This window comes from Myotis davidii, unplaced genomic scaffold (assembly GCF_000327345.1).
Source record: "Myotis davidii unplaced genomic scaffold, ASM32734v1 scaffold62, whole genome shotgun sequence".
NCBI classification, from domain to species: domain Eukaryota; kingdom Metazoa; phylum Chordata; class Mammalia; order Chiroptera; family Vespertilionidae; genus Myotis; species Myotis davidii.
Window position 1 is genome coordinate 546,654 of NW_006295180.1, and position 22,096 is coordinate 568,749.

Consider the following 22,096-nt stretch of genomic DNA (forward strand, 5'->3'; position numbering starts at 1 on the left):
GTCTTGCTGGGGCCTTGGGCCAGCTGCAGTTTGTTAGGTAATTATCAGATTGCAAAGGGCCAGGCCTTTCGTATGCAAAAGCCTCCAGCTTGGGCGGGGCGGGGTCCCAGGGGATCAACAGGGTCGAGTGAGCAGTTATGGCTGCTCTCAGTCCTGCCCTCAGAGGCCCTGCTTCTCAGTGTCCCGGCAATCGCTGCAAGCACCTCCGAGAGAAAGCTGCCCTCGAGTTCCAACCGTTGCCAGACAGTCCAGTTTTTCCCGTATGAGTCTGGGTCCCCAGAGACTCGCCTGGAACTGAAGCTCAGAGCTTGAGACTCCCTCCCGATTGAAAAAGACAACTGTGTCCTCAGCCACCAGCCCTCTCCCCATGTGCCTCTGAACCTCTGTATTTTATTCCCTCACTACACCTCCTCTGAGTCTCGGTATGCTTTTCTCTTTCCTTCTAGTTGTAGAATTTCCACTCAGCCAGCCTTCCTGTGGTTCTGGATGTTGTCCATTCTGTCTTTTAGTTGTATTTTTGAAGTTGTTGTGGGAGGCAGCAATTTCTGGTGTTTACCTATGCCGCCATCTTGGTTTCTCCGCACGCATGTGTTTTGATTTGTCATTGTTGATCGTGAATTTGGTTGACACTTCTATTATAGAGAAAGGGCGAATAGCGATATTAATATATTTCTTATAATTAATTTCCTTTCAATGTGCACAGATTTGTGCACCGGGCCTCTAGTATCAATATAATTTATGAATTCATTTTGATGAGTTTATGTATCATTATTAGGTACTAGAAGCACTTCGTGTTTTAAATATTAGATCAAATATTGTATTATTTTATTTTTTTTGGTAGCCTCAACATATCTCTTATCACCTGAATACCTTGATGTAATATTATAAGGCAATAGTAAAAAATAAAAATAACTTAGAAAAAAATAATAACTAACCTATATTTAGTCACAAGATTACCTTAACTTCTTTGAACTCTTTACCTTTTCACCGTTGTATCTAATGCCCTCCATTTGCCAGGCTACTTAACTCTGTTCTCTAGTGAGTCTGCTTTTATTAAAGAGTAAAGGCTTTATATGATGTGAGCAATTTGGACCTTTGATGATGCTTTAGCTTCATTATCCTATGGCTTTAATATAATGCCTGATTACTTAATCCCACAGGAATTGTTAAGTAAGAATGTATAGTCCATTCATGTTGGTTGTTTTTTAATGGGGTGTGATCCATCCAGTTTATAAAAGCCTGTGTAATATAAAGCTAGTCATTAAAAAATAAAGGTATGCTGGGAACTGGAAAATAAGGGCTATAGACTAACTCGTAGATCTAAATTTGGATCCCAATCCCACAACTTCTTTCTGTGAAATGCCATGCAGGTTTCTTAACTGCTCCATGCTTTAGTTTCTTCATCTGCAGAATGAGGATGAGAGTGCCTTACCTGCCTCATAGGGTATTTGTAGGGTCAAATGACAGATGTAAAGCACTCAGTAGAGTGCCCACACATATTAGGCATCTGCTGAGAGTCATGTGCTACTTGTAGACTTTGGGGATATAGCAGTGAGTAAGACAGGGAGCCTGCCATCAAGGTGCTCACATTCTAGTGGGAGTTTGTCTAGCCTTTACAAATTTACAAATCCATTGTTCTTTGACAGAGGACTTGGTTGGGTATTATGCAATTTATTTGTCCTGCAAAATAGTTTAGAATGCAAAACCACAGAATGAAGTGTGATGAGATGAACAATGTAGTGTTCTGTGCATTGGGAGGATAAATGGAATGTTGTCTAGATTCTATACACTTTCTCATTCTGTGTTTATCATAAAATGACTGTAATGTTTCAAAAGTATTTATTGAATTCTCTTGAACTTCCACTAGAGGGTAGTCAAATCCTATTCCTTTATTGAAATTTAACCTATGGAGTTTAAACTGAATTTTCTCTATTGCCTAGTTTATTTTTTATGACCTACTTTAAAAAGACTTACCTTAATCTAAACAGTAGATTCTGTTAGTTTATAAATAACAAAGTGCTGTAAGAAAATGAACTTGTAGTTTTTTAAAAATCTGACCTAACCTGATATATTATTGTTTTGCTTTCTTCTATACAGAATCTGAGAGAGCATTTAGCAGGGAGACTGTCACAGCTCTGTGTTTCATGAACTAGATTATCTTTTGTCCAGGTTACTTTCTGAGATTAACCCCTTTAAGAAGCACATTAACCCTCTTTGATACTTGTAGTATACTAAAGGATCTAATTTGTTTAATAATGACTTTTGTAGGTTAATTCACTTATTACCATACCATCATTACTGGATTACCTTATTAGATAAAAGAGTAATGTAAGCATTTGAAGAATCTTTTGGTCTTTTAGTACCTGGCCTCTGTGACCTATGGATTTGTAGTTACAGAAGATTTTTTTGTTCCTTGAGGCTAATTATTTTTGTTAGAAAAGTACTCATTGAATGTTAAATTATTAGGTTTCATTTTCATTAAAAAAAATAAAAATAAGCAAAAAATTTCAAAGGTTCACAAGTACTTGAAGAATCCAGTTTAACTGCTTAGCTTAGCATTTAGGAACCTATCATCCCTGGCCAGAACCTACTTTTCCAATCTCACTATGACACTGCTTCATTTTTCATGTATCAGTGGTTACACTACATATAATAATATTTGAAACAAATGGCTCAAAGAAAAATTCCAAACAGAATCACCCTTCCTCTGGGATAGCCTTCTCACAAAGATTTGTGAAGCTCTTTCCCACACAGCTGTCAGGCATTCCCAAATGGCTTTTCACAATAAATTCCGGTGATCTTCTCCACTGATCACTAAATGAGACATATGTTGTTGTTACAGGGAGCAAAATGGTGAGATCTGAGCTTCTTATAAAGGTGTATTTGTGTCCATGGAGGCCTGCTAATGTTTTATGTACATACATAAATTTGGTTACCAAATTTACTCATAGATGTAACTCATTTTGTAATAGGAAATGAGTAGGTTGTGACAGGGAAATTAATTTATGACCATTAAAACTCAATATAAAATATTCAGAATGTACTTCATATAAATGGTTGTAATTATTATTTAAAGAATTTTTTTAAGTTTTTAATGTATAAAGGGAAGAAAATTTATTTTTGTCAATATAATTCTCCTTTATTTTATTACTAATTTCAGCCTGTTAAGAGTTAAAATGGAAAATTCCTTTGCTTCTACTGCTTTAACTTACTGATAAAGGGGGCTGATTTGACACATTAATAACAAAATATCATAATATCTAAGTTCTCTTCCCATGATTAATTTGTTCTTTTACAAAATTTAGCATAAATTAGATGAACATGAATCATAGATTTGCTTTCTTGGTTATTATTTTACTTAGAGTGATAGACTTATTCTGCCACCAGTAATCATTCTTAATTCAATTCAACAGACTAGGTATTAGGGGATACAAGATGCAAAAATACAGTTGTTGCCCTTAAGACCCCTTCTACTTCCTGAGAGAAATGATAGTACACAAGTAGATGTATAATGTAAGTTAGAATATGAGCCTATATAGGTTCAAAGATACATGGAAGCACAGAAGAGGAAGAGAGCTCTGGGGGCTGGAGGGGGGGATAGCACTGACCTGTGCCTGAGAAGGGAGCTCAGGTTGGGTAGTGGAGGCAAGCAGGGGCATCTCAGGGGCAGGCAGGACTATTCTGGGAATAATGAGTCCTAAAGCAAAGTCATAGTGAGATTGGAAAAGTAGGTTCTGGCCAGGGATGATAGGTTCCTGAATGCTAAGCTAAGCAGTTAAACTGGATTCTTCAAGTACTTGCGAACCTTTGAAACTTTTTGCTTATTTTTTTAAAAATCTTTATTGTTGAGAGTATTACAGATGTCCCTCTTCCTCCCCCTATAACCCCCTCCATCTACCCCTCCCCAGCCTTCACCACCCTGTTGTCTGTGTCCATAGGTAATGCATATATGCATATAAGATCTTTGGTTAATCTCTTTCTGCCCTCATACCTGCTTCCCTCTGAATTTTTTCTACTTGGTTTCATGTTTCCATGCCTCTGATTATATTTTATTCATCACTTTGTTTTGTTCATTAGATTTCTTGTTCATTTATTTGGATTTTTACATTTAGTTGTTAATATATACATATTTATTGCTGTTTTATTATTCATATTTTTTATCTTTTCTTCTCCATCTACCTTCCCCCTCCCTTCTCCCTCCTACTACTCCTCTTCTTCTTCTTCTTCCTCTTCTTAAAGAATACCCTTGAAGCCCTAGCCTCTTTGGCTCAGTGGATAGAGCATTGGCCTGTGGACCAAATGGTCCCGGGTTCGATTCTGGTCAAAGGTATGTACTTTGGTTGCAGGCTCTTTCCCAGCCCAGGCCCTGGTTGGGGCTCGTGCAGAAGGCAACCAATTGATGTGTTCCTCTCACATCAATGTTTCTCTCTGTCTTTCCCTCTCTCTTCCACTCTCCCTAAAAATCAATGGAAAAATATCCTTGGATGAGGATTTAAAAAAAAAAAAAAGGATACCCTTCAGCCCGGCAGGCATGGCTCAGTGGTTGAGCATCCAACCCAGGAACCAAGAGGTGTGGTGGGTTTGATTCCCGGTCAGGGCACATGCCTGGATTGCAGGCTCAATCCCCAGTGCGGGTGCATGCAGGAGGCAGCCGATTGATGATGTGTCTCTCTCATTGACATTACTCTCTCTCTATTCCCCTCCCTTCCTCTCTCTCTAAAAAAAAAAAATCAATAAAAACTTAAAGAAAAGCAACCCAGGAACCAAGAGGTGTGGTGGGTTTGATTCCCGGTCAGGGCACATGCCTGGATTGCAGGCTCAATCCCCAGTGCGGGTGCATGCAGGAGGCAGCCGATTGATGATGTGTCTCTCTCATTGACATTACTCTCTCTCTATTCCCCTCCCTTCCTCTCTCTCTAAAAAAAAAAAATCAATAAAAACTTAAAGAAAAGAATCCCCTTCAACATTTCATGAGGTACTGATTTGGTGGTGATGAACTCCTTTGCTTTTACTTGTCTGTGAAGCTCTTTATCTGACCTTCAGTCCTAAATGATAGCTTTGCTGGGTAGAGTAATTTTGGTTGTAGGGTCCTTCCTATTCATCACTTTGAATATTTTTTGCCACTCCCTTTTGGCCTGCATAGTTTCTGTTGAGAAATCAGCTGGCAGTTATAAGAGGATCCTTAAACTATCTTCATAATTTTTTATTCTTTTTTCTTTTTGCTCTTCTGATTGGGTGTTTTTTGCTTCCTCATATTCCAAATCATTGATTTGATTCTTGGAACCCTCTACTGTTGAATCCCTGTAAATTATTCTTTACTAGAGGCCCAGTGCACAAAATTCGTGCATGGGTAGGGTCCCAAGGCCTGGCTGGCGATGAGGGACAATCAGGGCCTTCCTTCCCTCGGCTGCCAGCTGCCAGCTGAGGCCTTCCTTCATTCTGTGCCGCCCCCTGGTGGTCAGCGCATGTCATATGAGTGGTCGAACTCCCGGTTGGTCGAACTCCTGGTAGTCGAACTCCTGAGGGGACAATTTGCATATTAGCCTTTTATTACATAGGATGTCAGTTAGTATATGCTTAATATCTGAGTGGTCTTTTTTTAGGTCTTTGACATTCTCACTAAGATTCTTGAAAGTCTCACTAAGTCTCTTGAAGCTCTCATTAAGATCCTTGAGTAACCTTGTAATCATTGTTTTGAACTCTGTATCCAGTAGCTTGCTTGCTTCCATTTCTTTCATTTGTAACATGTTTCTTTGTCCCCACATTTTGGCTACTTCCCTGTGTTTGTTTCTATGTGTTAGGTAGAGCTGTTATGTCTCCTGGAATTGGTAGAGTGGTCTTGTGTAATAGGTGTCCTGTAGGTCCCAGTGGCTCAGACTCCCCAGTCAGCTAAGCTAAGCTCTCTAGGTGTGCCCCTGTGTGGGCTGTGTGCACAGTCTTGTAGTTGAGCCTTGATTGCTGTTGGTGTCGCTGGCAGGAATTGGCCTCCATGCCAATTGGCTTTGAGGACCGGCATTTACAATGGAAGAGCTGCTATGCAGGAGACACCCCTATGGAACAAGACTTGCTTCAGTGGGGCTTTGGTGCTCACTGAGTCTACCCCTTGAGTGTGTCGCTTGTGGATATGTAGAGTTGTAATCTGATATGGTCTGAAGCTATCCACTGAGTGCACTGGTTCTGGGGCATCCCAGGAGGTGCAAAGTCAGCCTCTGCCTGGGACCACTTGGCAGGAGCTACAGAGAGCTCTGCAGATGGCTGCTACTTATATTGGGCTAGCTAGGAAGTGCCCAGGCAAGGCCCAGCTGTGAAGTAAGGCAGGCTGGTGATAGTGCCAAGTCTTGGGCCTTTTATTGACAGGTTTGGGGCACACTGAGTCCAGCTACTGCTTATTTAAGGTATTTTAAAGTCTGAAGCCAGAGCCAGGACAGGCCATTCATATGGAAAAGCAGCTGCAAACAATTTGTGTGAGGCTCCAGCTTGGATGGGGCGGGGTCTCAGGGAATCACCAGGGCAGAATGAACAGTGTGGGCCATGCTGATGGAAACTCAGATATGGCTGCCAGTGATCTCTATGACTGGGGAGGTCCCAGCACAGGAACAACGACCAGTGCGAGCACCCCTGCCTGGGAGAAAGCTGCCCCTGAATTCCTGCCCCATATATCCCTGGATTCCCCCAGAGCTGCTACCCAGCGGTGCTGGAGCTCAGAGAAAGCAGGACCATGTAAGTTTGTGTGTGGAGCCTTTAAGAGGAACACCTGGGACTCTAGTAGCCTCTGTGTCCCTGCTGGTTTTTACAGCCTGCAGTTATGGGACTTCTCTTCCCAATTCTGGAACCCTAGGCTGGGAGTCTGGTGTGAGGTTGGGATCTCCTACAGCCAGGATCTCTCTCTTGATTAAAGAAATGCCACACATGGGTGTTGGACCAGCCCATTCCACGCCTCCACCCCTCCTACCAGTCTCAGTGTGCTTTCTTCTTTACTTCTTTAGTTGTAGGACTTCCATTCAGTTAGATTTCAGGCAGTTCTGAGTGATGTATTTTAGTTGTAATTTTGACGTGGTTGTGGGAGGCAGGCAGCAAGTTCCAGCATTTACCTACCCCACCATCTTGGTTCTCCGCCTTTGAAACTTTTTAAAGGGGAGAACATAAATATGAATTTGGTGGTAGCAATAAAATGACCACTGACTATCCCCAGCATTTTTTTTTTAAATCCTCACCTGAGATTGTTTCTTTCATTAATTCTAGAGAGAGAGGAAGTTGGGTGGGGCTGGGAGTGGGAGGTGGTGGGGGGATAAGAGAAGGAGAAAGAAAGAGAAATATGTATCAGTTGCCTCCCATACACTCCCTACCTCCCCCAACCAGGGATACATCTGCAACCTGGGTATGTGCCCTGACTGGAAATCAAACCTGCGACCCTTCGGTGCACCAGATTATGCTCTAACCACTGAGCACACCAGCTAGGGCTGACTGTCCCAAGCATTTTAAATCTAAATTTGCTCTTTGACACAAGAACATGATGCTGTTGGCCTATTTAGAAGGACATGTGGTTTGTTTCTTTCTTCCTTGTTAGTAGTTGGTACTAAACTGTTCATATGTTTTCACCTGGTTCACATTTTATTAACAGAAGCGAATTAGGCCAGCAAGTTCAATTTGTACCTAGAACATGAGAAGTTAATTGACCCGCCAAAGGATTAACTTATTAGAGTTCCTGGCCTCATTAGCTCTGTAATCAACCAACAGAGCTAGACTTTAAGTGGAAATTGCCATCTGTCCAAAAAAAAAATGATGGAAAGAATGTATACGTTTTCGAATATAATTGACTCCATTATATATTTTCTTTTTAGAAAAATAATTTGGAATATAACCCCTCTCACTTATAAGAATAAGGGGTCTTAGGTATCAGAACAAAGCCTTGAGTATAATTTACAAGTACATAGGTTTGTCAGAAAAAATGAAAATTTTACTGATATTTTGGAGTGTTAGATGCATAGGTGTCATTTACAACATGATCATTACTGGTCTCAAAATTATTAGTTTTAAATGACTTTTACAAAACTTATTTAATCTTTATAAAAAATGTTCTCTGCATTTTTTATAGTCGGCAATTAATTATTTAATTACTGCCAAGTGCTAAATTAGCTACTTTACATACTTTCCCTGCTCAACCCTTTGGAAAACTTAGCAAGATGTGTATTGTTAGCTCTCTTTTCAGTGATGAGGCATCTCATCTCCACCTCACCTCACCTCACCTCATCTGTAGAGGGCAGAGCTGGGTTTCCAAGCTTGTGATTCAAACCCTACTCTTAACCAGTTCCCTTTATGCTGAGGACAACCTGCATGGTACTAAGGATAACACAAAGGCACTGCATAGCTTGGAGTTAAATGGATTCCATAATAAATTTAATTATTCCAGTTCTTGTCACTAAGCAAAGTGAAATAGCCTTTTAAATAACCTATTATCTAGGATCTTTTAAACCTGTCAAACCAGTTTTCACAGAATGGGCTGAATATTGCTTCCCCAGTGCCAGTAGTACTACCTCCCAGGCTGAGTCTCCCAGTCTTTTTAGCATTTAGCATAGACACAAAAAATCTAAATAGTAACTAGTATAATTGCATCATTTTGCTTGTTTCCCCACATAAACATTATATACTACGTATGACATTATTAAAAATCTTAGTTACATTTTTAATAGATTAAAATTTAGATTTTGCAAATTGTTTCAGGTTAGCCTTGCTGTAATTGGATACATTGGCTGGTTTACGTGACCCCTGAAGATAGATTCAAAACTGTTATGAACTGCATTGTTATCAGACTTTTCCAGACTTGCCAGTGGTTTATAGTGATACATTAATATGATCAAAGTCAGTATCTAATGTCTTTGAAGAGGAATACTAAACTACTTGTCATCATATTTTGCTTTTCAGTGAAATTTTATGCCTCTCCCCAATCAATATCTTTAAGCCCTAGACCCGAGGTGGGCAAACTTTTTGACTCGAGGGCCCCAATGGGTTCTTAAACTGGACCGGAGGGCTGGAACAAAAGCATGGATGGAGTGTTTGTGTGAACTAATATAAATTCAATGTAAACATCATTACATAAAAGGGTACGGTCTTTTTTTTTTTAGTTTTATTCATTTTCCGGCCCGCGGGCCATAGTTTGCCCATGGCTGCCCTAGACCCTACCAAATGTAAGAGGAAGTTTTATAAGCATAGAGATTTAGTAGAGTTAAAATTTAGGATATTAGAAAATGTGAATGTGGATTTAATAAATCTTTGGATCAAACAAAGATTAATTAAAAACAGGTCAGAATTTGCATGTCATCAAACCTAAAGTCGCAAGTTAAAACGTGAGCAATTTGCTGGTAACCTAGATGCTACAAAAGCTATTTTAGAAAGTCATATGAGCTCAGCTGGTGTGGTTCAGTGATTGAGCATTGACCCATCAACCAAAAGGTCACCAGTTTGATTCCTGGTTGGGAAACATGCCCGGTTGCTGGCTTGATCCTCAGTAAGGGGCGTTTGGAGGCAGCCAATCGATGTTTCTTTCTCATAGTTGTTTCTATCTTTCTATTCCCATCCTTTCCTCTCTCAAAACAGTACACAAAAAAAAACCTTACAAAAAAAAAAAAAAGGAAAAGAGAGTCATATGAGCCCTAGCCAGGTGGCTCACTTGGTTGGAGTGTCATCAAAAGGTTATGGGTTCAATTCCTGGAAGGGGCACATACTTAGGTTGCAGGTTCCATCCCCTGTTGGGGTGCGTACAGGAGGCAACTGATGGATGTTTCGCTCTCTCTCTCTCTCTCTCTCTCTCTCTCTCTCGCTCTCTCTCTCTCTCTCTCTCATCAATAAAAACATATCCTTAGGAGAGGATTAGAAAACAATTTAGAAAGGCATATGAAAATCCAAGGGGTAAATGAAGGAATTTGACACATTGTAATTGTATTGCATCAACCCAGTAAAACAGACTGGAAAACTGCACAGCCAGCTTCTTTACTCTTGCCCCTTGTCCCATGGGAAGGCTGTGACTTCCCAACGTGGGAGTCAGATCTTGTGTTGAGCCTCTCCCACCTTCTCTCTCATCTGTGTTAGATGCTCCTCCTTGAGTTCCCACAGCACCTTATACCTAGGTCTTTGTGGCTGTGTTGTCATTGAAATATGCCTACTCTCTATTTTAAGTTCTTTGAGTACAAGGACACTGGAATACAAAGATGAAAAGACAGTCCTTGTGCTCAAGGTAAATTGCCATGATGCTGTTTGAGTTCTAAAATCATTGACCTCTAAAACTTTTCTGTTTAAGAAATCCAGTCCTCACCCCTATAACTGTGAAGTCTTAGTTTATTTAGCACCCTATCAATTATAAATCATTGTAGTGTACTGTATGAGGGATTCAGTTCTGATTCCTGACTGCCCTTTACTAGCTAGGTGACCTTGGGCAACGTGCTGAATTAATTTCTGTAGGCTTTGATCTTGAATCTTTTTTTAAAATATATTTTTATTCATTTCAGAGAGGAAGGGAGAGGGAGAGAGAGATAGAAACATCAGTGATGAGAGAGAATCATTGATTGGCTGCCTCCTGCATGCCCCACACTGGGGATCGAGCCCGCAACCCAGGCATGTGCCCTTGACCAGAATCGAACCTGAGACCCTTCAGTCTGCAGGCCGACGCTCTATCCACTGAGCTAAACCGGCCTGGGTGGTCTTGAATCTTTTAAGTGAAGGATTTGACTAGATGATATCCATGTTCCAATAAAGCTGCAAAGCTCTGTGGCCTAAAGGCAAATTAGAGTAGCAAAAGACTAATTGACTCGTGGACAGAGCTGAGTGTCTTCCCACCAACACTGAGTATGTTTACTGAGTATTTGTACTTCTCTTACAGTTCCCAGAAGACTTATTATATGATATGATGGGGCAAAACAAATACTAAAGTAATGAAATCTCAAATATTGCATTATGTTCAGTATAATTTGTGTTATATTTTGCTGTGTTCTCATTATTTGAAATTGATTATTCATGTGTAGTATGTAGGATCATTATGATATAATTTTAGATTAATCAAGATACTGTTTCCTCATCATCCTGGTTAATAGAGTGTTATGGAAGTAACACTTAAAAATATCTTAAAAATATTTGAAATATAAAAATATACTCAAAAAAGATAATTTGAAGTATGTCTTAATGTTGGTCAGTGTATTTTATTTTGCTTCAAGAAAATTTAATAAGGAATATTAAGTAAATGCAAAACAATGGCAACAGTTTAAACTTTTAACTTTTGGATACTTTTCTCCATAACTGAAGATTCTGATTTTTAATGTTTGTTCTTTTGATCTTATATATTTTCAGTGCATTTAGAAACTAGTTTTGAGGAAGTAGAAAACCACCTGCTGAATCTGGAGGATTTATGTGCACAGTGTGAATTAGAAAGATGCAAACACACGCAGTCCCAACAACTGGAAAATTACAAGAAAAATAAGAGGTGAGTTTGAAAAATGGCCACAATATTAATTTTCAATCTCAGTTTTTCACAGTACTTTACATGCTATTCTTTATAAGTTTGGACTGATAAAGAAAAAAAACAAATAACATTTCAAACATAAATCTTATTAATAAGCTTTCCAAAACAGGGTATTTATATTTTTTGGTACCATTCATTATCTGTTGCCATTTTATGAAGATGAATTCTACAAACAGGATAGATGAAAACTGGAGGGGTGCAGAGTAGTAGGGCAAAGCTTTCTAAGAAATTGTTGCCTTGACTTTGTTTTCCCCAGGTGGCGAATGCTTGAGCTGCTTCCCCCCAGCCTTTTCTCCTTTTTTATTACCAGAGTAATTACCAGAATAAATTATTTCATCTGTTTTAGCTTCAGTATGTCCAGTTTATAGCAGTGAGGATAATAATGTACCTGCCTCACAGAGTTGTTGTGGGGATTAAATGAGGTAAATGTTATCAAATGCAATAAGTGCTCTGTAAGTGAAAGTTATTATAGGGATTATTATCACTAGGCTGACCCGAACAGGAAAGGGAAGAGAGGTCTAAGGGTAATAGCCTTCTGAACTAACTGTGGCATGCCAACTTGTACAGTGACATTGTGGGAAGAGTTGGAAGGTGCAGAATGGGTCCTCTGAAGTCCATGGGGAGATCCACAGTAGCTGGTGAGGGTGCCTGAGATTGTCATCTGGGCAGAGCAGGAAGTAGAGGAGGGTTGATAGATGAAAGAAAACAGAAGCCATGAGATTGGAGTTTTGCTGAGGTTGAAGAGTAGATTTGGTGGGAGCGGATGAGGACAGGCTTGTCAGAGTATGCTTTTGATGTTAAGATGATTGGTAGATTGAGTAGTTCTGGATCTAGAGAGTGTAGCAGTAGGAAGAATGGATTGCCAGCAGGAAGTGCTGGTCACTGGCATATAAGAGGTAAAAAAAAGTGAAATTAAGCCCTGGCCAGGTGACTCAGTTGGTTGGAGTGTTGTCTCTGCACTTAAAGGTTGTAAGTTCAATTTCCAGTCAGGCACATACCTAGGTTGTCGGTTCCATTTCCTGTCGGGGTGGGTATGGGAGACAACCAATTGATGTTTCTGTCTCATATTTCTCCCTTCCTTCCTCCCTCCATCCCTCCCTCTCTCCCTCCTTTCCCACTATCCTCCTCTCCCCCTGTCTCCGTCTCTCCCTCTTTCTCTCATTCTCTAAAATCAAAAAACATATCCTTGGGTGAGGATTTAAAAACATTTAAAAGTGAAGCTAAAATGTAGGTATTTTGGATTATCACAGTGATAAAGTATCTAGAATAATGTCGAGGGGTAGAGATGAAAACTGAGTATTCTGAAATTCTCAGTCAGGTCCATATTTCCCTAGGGAATGGGTCTTAAATGTTAATGAGTCATAAGAATCACCTGGAAAGAATGTTGAAAATTCAGATTCCTGCCCTAGCCGGTTTGGCTTAGTGGATAGAACATCATCCTGCAGACTGAAGGGTCCTGGGTTCAGTTTCGGTCAAGGGCATATGGGCACATGCCTGGGTTACAGGATTGAAGTGGGGGGCAAGCAGGAGGCAGCCGATCAGTGATTCTCATCATTGATATTTCTATCTCTCCCTCTCCCTTCTTCTCTGAAATCAATAAAAATATATTAAAAATAAAATAATAATATAAAATGCAGATTCCTGGCATTCATCATTGGGAGTTAATTCTCATAGCATCTTTATAAAATAAATATCAATAAATTCCAAAGTATTTTACATTCAGTTGTTTAGTAAGATATTAGATGTGTGACTTAAATATTTTTATCCTGAAATGATTTTTACTAATTTAATTCAAAAGTATTAACAGCAATACAATTGGTTTTGGTTATTGTGAAAAGTCCTTGCAGATCTAAGCTTGAGTTTCTTCTCAGCCACTTGCTACCTGTATGACCTTTTGCAAATGACCTATCGTTGGCTTTTTTATCTGTAAAAGAGAAAATGATACTGTTTTATAGGATTATGGAAGATAAGAGACATAATCCGGTTGTTTTTTTAAAAGGACTAAATAAAAGCAGGCCCATTATCTTACAGAATAAATGGTAATTCTCAATTCAAATTAATTTGCCTTTCTAAACACAAATAGTAGAAATACTGAATATGAAACATTGCTTAATAACATGTATAAACTATAATCATTCTGAAATGCTTAACTTATTTTATTCACCATGTAAGAGGATGAAATATCTTCCTTCTTTTTAAAATATGTTTTTATTGATTTTAGAGAGACAGGAAGTGAGAGAGAGAGATAAAAAAAAAACATGGATGAGAAAGAGAAACATTGACCAGCTGCCTCCTGTACACTCTCCACTAGGGATAAAGCCTGCAACCTGGGCATGTGTCTTGACTAGAAATCAAATTGGTGACCTCTTGGTGCATGGGATGATGTTCAACCAACGGAGACACACCGGATAGGGTTGAAGTATCTTTTTCAAAGTTATCTTTTGGAAGAAATTTATTTAGTCAAGCTACCCACATGTATGAATACATATATTTGTCTGATTAATAATTGGTTGCAGTAGAAATAATTTGAGTTGATAACACTGAGAAAAGGCAGTTATATTCAGTCAAATGTAGATCAAAAAGTATCTTTTAAGTAATAAATCATGTACAACATTTACTATTCAAAGATGTCTTACTTACATTTTAAGCTCTTTCTTATTTACTTCTCAATTTTGAGGTATCAAAACTGGGAATATGGTGAAGGTTAGTGCAGTGACACCAAATTAGTTTTGCTTGATACAGAACTTCACTATCTTTACTGAAGCCCTAAAATGATAATAAAGAACTTTTAAAAAATTATAATTCACAAGAACAAAAGGACCAGAAGAGGCCATGCCATCCACATTTTGGAGCAGAGAATGTGGATGACGAGTGGGAGCTGACTAAGCAGAGCCACGGAGGCTGAAGCCTGAGCTGAGACTCAGGTACCTGCACAGGGAAAGATGGCCTGGAGCATGTGACATGTCCCTCAGAACTCCAGAAAGGCTCAGCATTTGTAGGTACCATGAGCCTCAAAAGGTAAAAGGTGTTGAAAGTACATATATGGAGAAGTTAGACCTCTTGGTCTTCTGCTCAGCCACATGATTACCCCAACCCTTGCTCACTAAGTGATGTTTGGTAGCACCCAAGAGGTTCCAGATTTGAAGAATCTGCACACATTTTAGGGAAGATTGAGCTACTACTGTATTGAAAATAAAGGAATTAACTGAAAGTCTACATATTAAACAGTGAGGCTCTTTAGGCCTCTTTCACTCTGGCAGCCAAACTTAAATTTCCTATGCAGAATATTGGAGGTCTCATCTGAGAAACTGACCAGCCTTAGAGAAAAAACCTGTAGGTAAGGACATTTGGGGAGTTCTCTGATGAACAGCTGGGTCTGCATCTTAACATCTTCTATGATGAGCCCTGCATCTCTGCACATGACTTCTAATCAACTTTTTGGTGCCTCATTCTCAAATAGAATGGACAGCTAATTTATTAAAGGGATAATACAAGAAAATTGTTCAGAACAGAAGGATATGAATTTGAAAGGGCCTACCAAGTACTTGGAAAAATTAGTGGATAAAGATCCATTGTCAATACATAATTTTCTAAATTTTACTACTCTAGAAATAAAGATCAAAAAAAGCCTTTACAAAGGTCTTGTATTAATGATTAGAAATCAAAAGAATTTCAACTTTTCGGCAACACGAAGTTGAAAATGGTTTTCACTTTATCTTACTTTATATATACTTAGCAAAATTTTCATCAAGTGTAAGGAAATAGTCATTTCCAGGCATACAAAGGCTCAAATTTAGCTCATGTGCACATTACCAGGAAACTGCTGGAGGATGTGCTCTATACACAAAGGAGTAAACCAAGAAGGAAGGATGAACACAGAAAAGAGGTGACTTGCCCTAAGAGGATCCATCCAATTTAGAAAAGAAGCAAAGGGAATTCTCAGAACCTGGTGGAGAGAAGTTTCAGCAGGCTGGAGAGCATCAGACTGAAGCAGGAGACTCTTCTGGGTGATTCCTGGAGCAGTGTTTCTGGGGGGTGAGAGGGAATGAAGCTAATAGATTGTCTGATCTGCTTGACCATATTGAGAGGAGTTTTATAAGCCCTGATGGAGAGCTTGATGATGAATTAGTGATAAGTATGTTTTTTAAAAACTGAGCAAAAAAAGGCAACTATTAACACTAAGGGAAAACACAGTTTTATAAGAAGAAATCAGAGGCCCTGTGCATGAAATTGTGCATGGTTGCAGTCTGGCCTGGCCCAGGCCCAGCAAAGGGGAGGGGCTGCAAATGGTTGGCCGGCTAGCCCCGCCCCTGATTAGGGGGTGGAGGCTGATCGGGCGTGGGGCCAGCCGGTGGGGGGGGCTGATTGGGGCCTGGATCAGGCTGGTTGGCTACCACAGTGCCCATCATAGCCACTGGTCGTTCTGGTTGTTCCTCTGTTACAGTCTCTGGGCTTTTATATATATAGATATACTACATGGTTCAGTTATAAACAATATTTATATAACTTTGTAATAATTAAATGTAGAATGTAGATTTAAGCTAGAATTACAATAATACTTATTGGGAAGATGAGGAAATCTTTCAGTATGAAATGGACCAAAATAAATAGAAAATAAACAATAATAATATATATTATCTCATCTTGCACAGCAGGAAACCAGTGAGTAATATTTAAAATAGAAAATAATGAATAAATATTAGTGTTGGAATATTATTTAGAAATAATGGAGGTAAATACCAGGAAAAATAATTGAAAGAATTGGATGTGGCTGCTTGTGAAAGAACAGAAAGGTGGAGAGATCTGGGGCAAGGGACTAATCTTCATCTTAAACAAACCCTTGTGGCACTGTTTGACTTAAGGAATGCACATGTGTTATTTTTGATGAATGTAAAGTTGAATTAAAAATTTTTATTAGCTGCAACATTCCCTGAAGTGATTCACATGGAATATTAGACTGAGGAAATAGCCACTGATAAAAATCCCATGATCAATTAAGTTTCAGAAACACTTTACCCTGTATTTGCCTCAGGGAGGCAATACATGTTAGTGTATTAGGCTTCCGAAAATGTCTGTGGTAAAGAAATTTGTTTGATTCAGCATTTCACAACTTTCTTAAAGAGCCAATTTGCATATAATACATATTAAAATCCTTTGACTTGATATTCTATATAACACCATTTGATAAATGTTCAAATATTGTTACAAAAATTTAAACTTTTTGTTATCCACAAGAAAAGAGTTTCTTAAAAAATAAACCTCCTTCCTTTTTAAAAAGAAGGCCTGCAAACTAAATGAATGATTTTTCTTTTCTCGCTCTGAGAAGATAATATGTAAACAAAAGGTTGGCTGTGTGAGTGTGTGTGTGTATGTACGCATGTGTGCACTCATGCACGCATGTTTACAATGTGTGCACCTTTGTAGCTTTCCAGAAAATCTGGGCAGACATCTGGATGGGGTAGAGAGAATGGGGAACAAAGGATAATTTTTCACATACCTCCAATGCGAATAGTCTCTCCAATGGCTCCAGTACATTTTCTCATTCAGCTCCCATCAGAGCCTGTAGAATGGGCAGGGCAGCAATTATTGGAGTTGAGGAGGTGATTGAGTTACATGAAATAAATTGACTGTTTAGGATTCAGCATCAGAACCAAATGTTCAGACCCCTTGAACTTATCTTTTTTTGACCTTTGAGTTGAAATAAATTGAATCAGTCCCAGATGTTGATATCAATGCATTCTCCACTGTGTGTGGAGAAATGATATTTTGTCATACATTTGATGGATGTTCCCAGCACAAACAATAGATTCCTACCTCCTACAAAAGGTGGAATAGGACCAATTCCCAACAGTAATGGTGGCTTAAAATGACAGGGATTCTCACAGTGGGCAGAGGGAGACCTACAGCTTTATGTACTAGTATGTTCCTAGGGAAGAGTCCAGTAGCACTGTCTACCCTTGAAAAACATGTAAATAGATGGTGTAAACCATTTCTGCATTAAAGGGCCTCCTTCAGCTGGTTATCTAATGAAAATGACATATATTAAATATAGAGTTGTAGGGGGAAAATACATATAAATAGCTTTTGTAATAACTCTTGTGCATATGAAGTGATATCACTATTACCAGTACCTTTTGTGGACTGGCATAGACACTGCCTTGATAAAACATAAAACATAGAACAGTGATAGAACTCCAGGATCCATTGCATAAGCTTTCATAAGCAATAGGAAATGCATTTTTCATCAGGTAGGAAGAGTTAATATTTAGTATATGAACCAAAATAAAGAACTTAAAACCATTAACATGGGTTTGCCTAGCTAGCAGTTAGAAATATGGACTTGAGATTTGGGACTCGGCTAACATTTTTAGTCACAGGGTGTGGGAGAATGTAAATGATAAATATGTAATTTATAAATGATAATTTCAGATAATTATATAGGCTTTGAAGAGAATAAAGCTGAATAATCTTATAGTGGTAAGGTTGGGAGAGGTGACTAGGGTGAGCTTTGACTAGGGTGAGCAGGGAAGGCTCTTCTGAGGAAATACATGAGAACTAAGACCTGGAGAAGAGGCCATATAAGGATTTAGGATTATATAGTTCCAAGCAGAAGGAGCAATAGGTGCAAAGACCCCGAATCTTGAACAATTGATAAGTTCAGGAGAATGAAGATGTAGAGTTAAAAAAGAAATAGAGGATCTCAACCTTATACATTTTTCCAGTACTGCCATAATATTCCTCAGAATGTTTATTGAAATTCTCTCAAAATAATTAGTTATACTGTACTTAAATCAGACATAAATGTATAATTTAATGAAAGTATTTCTTATTTCCAAACTTCCGGATCCTTCGTTTTCCCTTTCTGTGTGCAGCATATTATCAGATGCTTTTCTGAAAATAGCTGCATCTTAAAGAACAGTGTGATTTTAGTAATTCTGCTTAATTATAAATGACTCATAATTTTAACACAGCCTTTCATTGGACTTGAAATCAGGTTAGGGGCATCTTAAATCTAGAAACATTGTCACTGATTCACTTAGACTTCGAAAGATAATCTCTATCTCTTAGAAACCCTGTCATCTAAGTGGGGGTCACTTCTTCTATTAATGAGATTTAGTGCTCATGAATATTTTGAGAAAGTCATTATTCTTTTTGCTTTATGTATTACAGATAATGTTAAGGAACATGCTCTTTGTGTTTATGTTTAATTTTTGGTCACATGGATTATAGATGAATTTAGAGAACCCTTTAAAGCAAAGCATAACAGATTTATTCACGATCTCATGGCATAGCTTTAATAGTATTTGACCAGTTTGTGTTCTAGAGAATAACCTGCCAAAGTCCTGAGCTTCAAGAAGTGACTGTCTAAGCCAGGGGTGGGGAATCTTTTTTCTGCCAAAGGCCATTTGGATATTTATAACATCATTCTCAGGCCATACAAAATGATCAACTTAAAAATTAGCCTGCTAGCCCGGCTGGTGTGGCTCAGTGGTTGAGCATTGACCTATGGAACAGGAGGTCACAGTTCGATTCCTGGTCAGGGCGCATGCCTGGGTTCCCAGTGGGGGTGTGCTGGAGGCAGGCAATCAGTGATTCTCTCTCATCATTGATGTTTCTCTCTCCCTCTCCTTTCTTCTCTGAAATCAATAAAAATATTTTTAAAAGGCCTGTTAAATTTGGTCAAACATTTAATTAAGTAACCCCAATACCTTGGCAGGGCCAGACCAAATTATTTCACAGGCCTTTATTCTCCAACCCTGGTCTAAACTAAGCTAGACAAGTAGTGGGCCATAGGCCTGACCTGTACTTCCATTTCAGAAAGGTGGGGAGGATGGTGCTAGAGAGGCTTGGCAGGAGCGTGGCACATAGGCCTGGCTTGAATAGAAGAAACAATGCCATTCTCCAGGGTGAAGATGCTTTTGGGTCCAGAAGAGGAGTTCCAAAGCACCTCACCCAAAGGAGATAAGGAAAGACAATAATTAGGTTCTGCAATGGAGGACTGTTCTGCAAGGTGGATCAGGAGAACTTTAGCTCAGACAGTGCTTTTACAAAAACAGACTTCTCTATCTGCCTAAGATGGTGTAACAGGGACTAGATTTACTATCCCACCTGACGCAACCAAAACCAGACAAAATATCTGAAATAACACTTTTTAAGACATTGGATGTTAGGCAACCGAGACAAGTGAGCCTTGCTAGACAGGGAACAAATGAGGTGAACCCTGTGACTGCCCCAGTATTCTGCCTTGATAAAGTTTCCCAGCTACAGTGTAGGGAGGAGGGGAACTCAGGAAGAGCCTGGTAGATCCTCTGAGTTGAAGAGACAGATTTGAGAGTCTGTGAAAACCAAGGCAGTTGGAGGACACAGGACACAGTGCCAGAGAGGAGTGCAGTGCACAGAGAATCACAGAAGTTTGCAGAGGGTTTCCCTTGAATATTCAGCAGAGCACTGTTAATGTGTGTGAGGATTAATAAAAAGGATTAGTAAACAGTGCCTGGTGTCTGCACAGTGAAAAGTTGAAAAGTTTCATGTCATGTTTTATTTATGAGCAGTTTTATCCATATACTGATATCAATAGGGGGGCATAAATGGTAATGGGAAAAGTAAAATAAAATAAAATAAAATAAAATAAAATAAAATAAGGAATAACCATTCTAAACAAAAATAAAAATTATTTTCTGGATTAATTGTTTAAAAATAATAAATGCTTCTTTAATTCATTTACTGAACTTTTCCTCCCAGTTGTCTAAATGCCATTCTATATATTCCGGTTCATAAAGTTATGTTTTTGATTTTAATAGAGACAATAAAAATCTATAATGCATAGTTGCAGTTAGAGTTGTCAAGACTGAAGATATAGAATTCTCGAGAAAGGTTTATTGAAATTCAGTAAAAAAAATTATGATTGCCGAAACCGGTTTGGCTCAGTGGATAGAGCGTTGGCCTGCGGACTGAAACGTCCCAGGTTCGATTCCGGTCAAGGGCATGTACCTGGGTTGTGGGCATATCTTCAGTAGGAGATGTGCAGGAGGCGGCTGATCGATGTTTCTCTCTCATCGATGTTTCTAACTCTCTGTCTCTCTCCCTTCCTCTCTGTAAAAAATCAATAAAATATATTTAAAAAAATAATGATTATCTTGGATTTTAGAAAAAGGTAATCTTTTTTTCTGAAGATAGATTGGTGATAACTTCTACATTATACTTACAGATTTTGTCATAACTTTTAATATCTTCAAATCAGTTTATTAAATTTGGAATAATATTTTATTTGTGCATGACCCAATACCACTTTGAAGTTTATGTTTACTCATTGGTTACTGTTTTTTCAGAGATGCTTTCAAAAGTTTCAAATCAGTTATTTGAGTCTTCAGGTGAGCATAGCTAATTTTGCCTTTCTCTCTTTTCTCGCATTTTTGAAGGAGTCTAGAAATGGGACAGGCAGAGATATACTTAGTTGTCTGCCCTACCTGCTCTGACATCAGTGGCAGGAAAGATTATGGGAAACTCAACAAGAAAATGAGGTGCTTCTCCTTCTTAGACAATTAGGTCTGCCCTCAAGGTTATATTAGTCCAGTTTTACTGTGGCTAATAAATGGTCTCTTTCCTTGCCTTCCTTCTACCATTTCTAGTGTTTAGTTCTGGGTCAGAAAATTGGCACTTAATTGTCTCAGAGGGCATGCACTACTTTGCTACTGGAGAGGTTTGGTACTGGATTTCAAAGAGGGCCATTGCCTCCCACAGTGACCAACATTTTTCTTTCTCTCTGGATGTTTCATGTTTTATTTATGACCAGTTCTATCCATGTATGGTATCAAAGAAGTGCATTATTGTCATATAAATAACACATAACTTATTTGATGAAGAGAAAATAGAAATTGATATATAGCTATCTAGGATTAATTCAGTTAGATGAGAACTTATCAGTTGAAATCAATATTTTGTGCTTATACATGGATTTTAGTAAGTTGAAAAGTATCCTTTAAAATTATAAATAAACTAGAGGCTCATTGCACGAAATTTATGCATGGGGCAGGGGGTCTCTCAGCCCGGCCTGCACCCTCTCCAATCTGGGACCCCTCGAGGATATCCGACTACCTCTCACAATCAGGGGCTGCTGGCTCTTAACCAGTTGCCTGCCTGCCTGCCTGATCGCCCCTAACCACTCTGCCTGATTGCCCCTAACCACCTCTCCCTGCCTGCCTGATCGCTCCTATCTGTTCCCCTGCTGGCCTGATCATCCCTAACCGCATCTGCTTTGCCCCACACCTGGGACCCAATATTCTCTCCTCTGCTGGTTGCAGACACCCAGGACCCAGGCTTCCTTCCCTCTGGCCAGCCACAGGCACCCAGGACCCAGGCTGGCTTCACCCAGGCGAGCTGCAGGCGCCCGGGACCATGGGGCAGGCAGCTTGTCCCTCTCCCAGGCCGCAGCCACAGGCAATGGCGCTGGGACTGCAGGGCAGGTGGCTTGTTCCTCTCCTGGGCCGCAGGCACCTGCAGCTGCGGCCCAGGCAAAACCACTCGCCCACAGTCTCCTGCGGCTGCAGCCGGCTGGGCGAAGCCAGCTGGGGTCATGAGTGCCTGTGG

At 39.4% G+C, this 22,096-nt stretch overlaps 1 protein-coding gene across 1 annotated transcript in view; it reads left to right on the top strand.

The window, feature by feature from the left end:
- The window catches only part of DTNBP1 (dystrobrevin binding protein 1), a 125,546-nt gene that overhangs the window by 27,853 nt on the left and 75,597 nt on the right, over nucleotides 1–22,096 (top strand). Inside the window, exon 5 of the mRNA XM_015567804.1 lies at nucleotides 11,338–11,470. Coding sequence (XP_015423290.1) covers nucleotides 11,338–11,470 — 133 coding nt within the window. The remainder of the gene's footprint in view (nucleotides 1–11,337; nucleotides 11,471–22,096) is intronic.